This window comes from Bufo bufo, chromosome 6, assembly GCF_905171765.1.
Source record: "Bufo bufo chromosome 6, aBufBuf1.1, whole genome shotgun sequence".
Lineage (NCBI taxonomy): Eukaryota > Metazoa > Chordata > Amphibia > Anura > Bufonidae > Bufo > Bufo bufo.
Window position 1 is genome coordinate 154,580,515 of NC_053394.1, and position 2,500 is coordinate 154,583,014.

Here is a 2,500-nt window from a genome sequence, read left to right on the forward strand (position 1 = left end):
AGGTTGGGAACTCTCTCCGTTCAAGGCGTGTGGTCACGTGAGGAGAGCTCTGTACAAATCTACGTTCTGCAGTTGAGAGCAATTAGTCTCTTTGCTGCATTGGACAGACCATCTCCGGGGACATCTGGTTAGAGTTCAGTCCGACAACTCCACGGAGGTGGTGTACCTCAATCACCAGGGCGGCACCCAGAGCCCGGCAGTCATTGCGAAGACTTCTCTAATCCTCGGCTGGGTGAATAACCATCTTCCGGCGCTGTCGTCAGTTCACATCCCTGGAGTCGACAACTTGATTGTCGACTTCCTCAGCCGGGAGCGTCTCTATCATGGCGAATGGGCTCTTCACCCGCAGGTTTTTCTAGCCATCTGCGACCGATGGGGTCGCCTGGTCGTGGATCGCATGGCCCTACCGCTTCAACCACAAAGTCGAGGACTTTGTTGCGCTGTCCAGGGATCCCATGGCCCTGGTATGCGACGATCTAGTGATTCCGTGGAGTCAGTTCACGTTTCCTTATGTGTTCCCTTCCCCCCCCTCTCCTATTCCTCTCATTCCGCGTCTCCATCTGAAGATCAGGTCAGAACCTGTTATTTAGTGGCACCCGATTATCCACTCTGAGGGTGGCACTCATATCTAGTCACCCTTCTCTCCGACTAACCCTGGCATCTTCCACCCGAATTTAGGGTCGCTAAATTTAACGGCATGGCTGTTGAAGCCGCCGTACTAAAAGGGCTCGGGGTTTCTCGGATGCTGAGGTCTAGACCATGATTCGTGCCAGAAAGCCGTCATCTTCCCGAATCTACCACCGGACCTGGAAGTCCTACTTTAGTTGGTGCGAGCGTCATCAGCTGTCTCCCGTTTGTTTATCTTTGCCTCGACTCCTGTCTTTCCTGCAGTTGGGGCTGGCTCTCAGCTCCCTCAAAGGGCAAGTTTCAGCTCTATTATTTTTCAGTGGAATTTGGATTCGCTTTTGGCGGTTCTTACTTTTCTCCAGGGGGTGGCGCATACTGCACCCCTTTTCCGTCCTCCATTGGATCCTTGGGATCATAATCTAGTGCTCAACGCTCTCCAGTCTTCACAGTTCGAGCATTTGCAGCAGATGTCACTTCGCTTCCTGTCCTACAAGGTGGCATTTTTGGTGGCAATCACATCCAACCGTAGGGTGTCGGAACTCGCGGCTCTTTCATGTCGGCCGTGTTCCTGATTCTCCATCAGGACAAAGTAGTCCTTCGCCCGGTTCAGTCCTTCCTTCTGAAGGTTGTGTCGACATTCCATCTAAATAAAGAGCTTATTCTCCCTTCATTTTTGTCCGGACCCGTCTCATCCTCGGGAGTAGTCGCTTTGTGCTTAGTGTCCACCTCCTGTGTCCCCCAATGAATGGAAGAGAAACAGTTTTTATGGTAAGTAAAACGCGGATCCGCCAAAAATATGGGTGACATCCACGTTGTGCCTTCTTTTTTTTTTTTTTTTGCATATCCATTGTAACAATGCCTACCCTTGTCTGCAAAAATAGGACATGTTCTATCTGTTTTGCAGAGATAAGGAACGGACATTCACTGTCTGTGCCTCCGTTCCGCAAAAAAGTTGAGCGTGCACTACTTTTTTTTGCAGTGCGGAACATTGGATGCGGATCGCGCACCCCATTCAAGTGAATGGGTCTGCAGGTGGCGGGCACACAGTCGGTGCCTGTGCATTGCTGACCGCAATTTGCGATCCTCAGCAGGGGCACGGCCGGTACACAGTTGTGTGCATGCGGCCTAAGGGCTTATGCACATGAACGTATTTTTACTGTTCTAGGCAATTGCTCCTTTTATTGTTTTTAACCCATTCTATTCAAAAATGTATATTTTTATTTGCCGAAAACTCCTTACATAATCAGTTTTTGATCATTTTCTTGCATAAAACTGAAAATATTAAGTGACTGGTGGGGCTCTGGTAACTTATTAAAGGAGGTTTCTCAGAATCAAAATTTTTCACTTATCCATAGGTCAGATAGCTGGGGCCCCACTGCTGAGACTCTCACCAATCACAGGGACGGAGTGGTCCTGTGTCTCCTGTTCCTCCTCATTTTTCTGCCTGCTTGCATGGAATACTGCTGAAGCTTGCATGTTGTTGCTCCATTTATCTCCATTAGTCCCATAGACTTAGAAAGGAGCGTCAGCTTGTTCAACCCAGGGGTAACTGGGTACATGGGATCCCTGTTCTCCAGATCGGTGGGTGTCCCTCCCAGCAATAATACACTTAGGCTGATTCTGGAGAAACCCTTTTAAAGCTCAATCTATATTCATCCATAGATCGTGTCGTTACAAGGGACTGTCGGGTATTAGTTGTGTTCATGTTGTGCCTCTGATTTCTCAGTGTTTTAGGTATTTTCATCATGGAGCTGAGTGACGCTAACCTGCAGGCCCTGACGGAGTATTTGAGAAAGACACTGGACCCAGACCCTGCAGTGCGCCGGCCAGGTACATCCAGCAAGAGACATCCCTCACCAGGGACTGACACTAT

At 49.3% G+C, this 2,500-nt stretch overlaps 1 protein-coding gene across 2 annotated transcripts in view; it reads left to right on the forward strand.

The window, feature by feature from the left end:
• CSE1L (chromosome segregation 1 like) overlaps positions 1-2,500 on the forward strand; it is a 59,854-nt gene that overhangs the window by 25,979 nt on the left and 31,375 nt on the right. For both annotated transcript variants that reach the window (XM_040436320.1, XM_040436321.1), the window contains exon 3: positions 2,354-2,457. In XM_040436320.1, coding sequence (XP_040292254.1) covers positions 2,373-2,457 — 85 coding nt within the window. In that variant the 5' untranslated portion in view covers positions 2,354-2,372. The remainder of the gene's footprint in view (positions 1-2,353; positions 2,458-2,500) is intronic.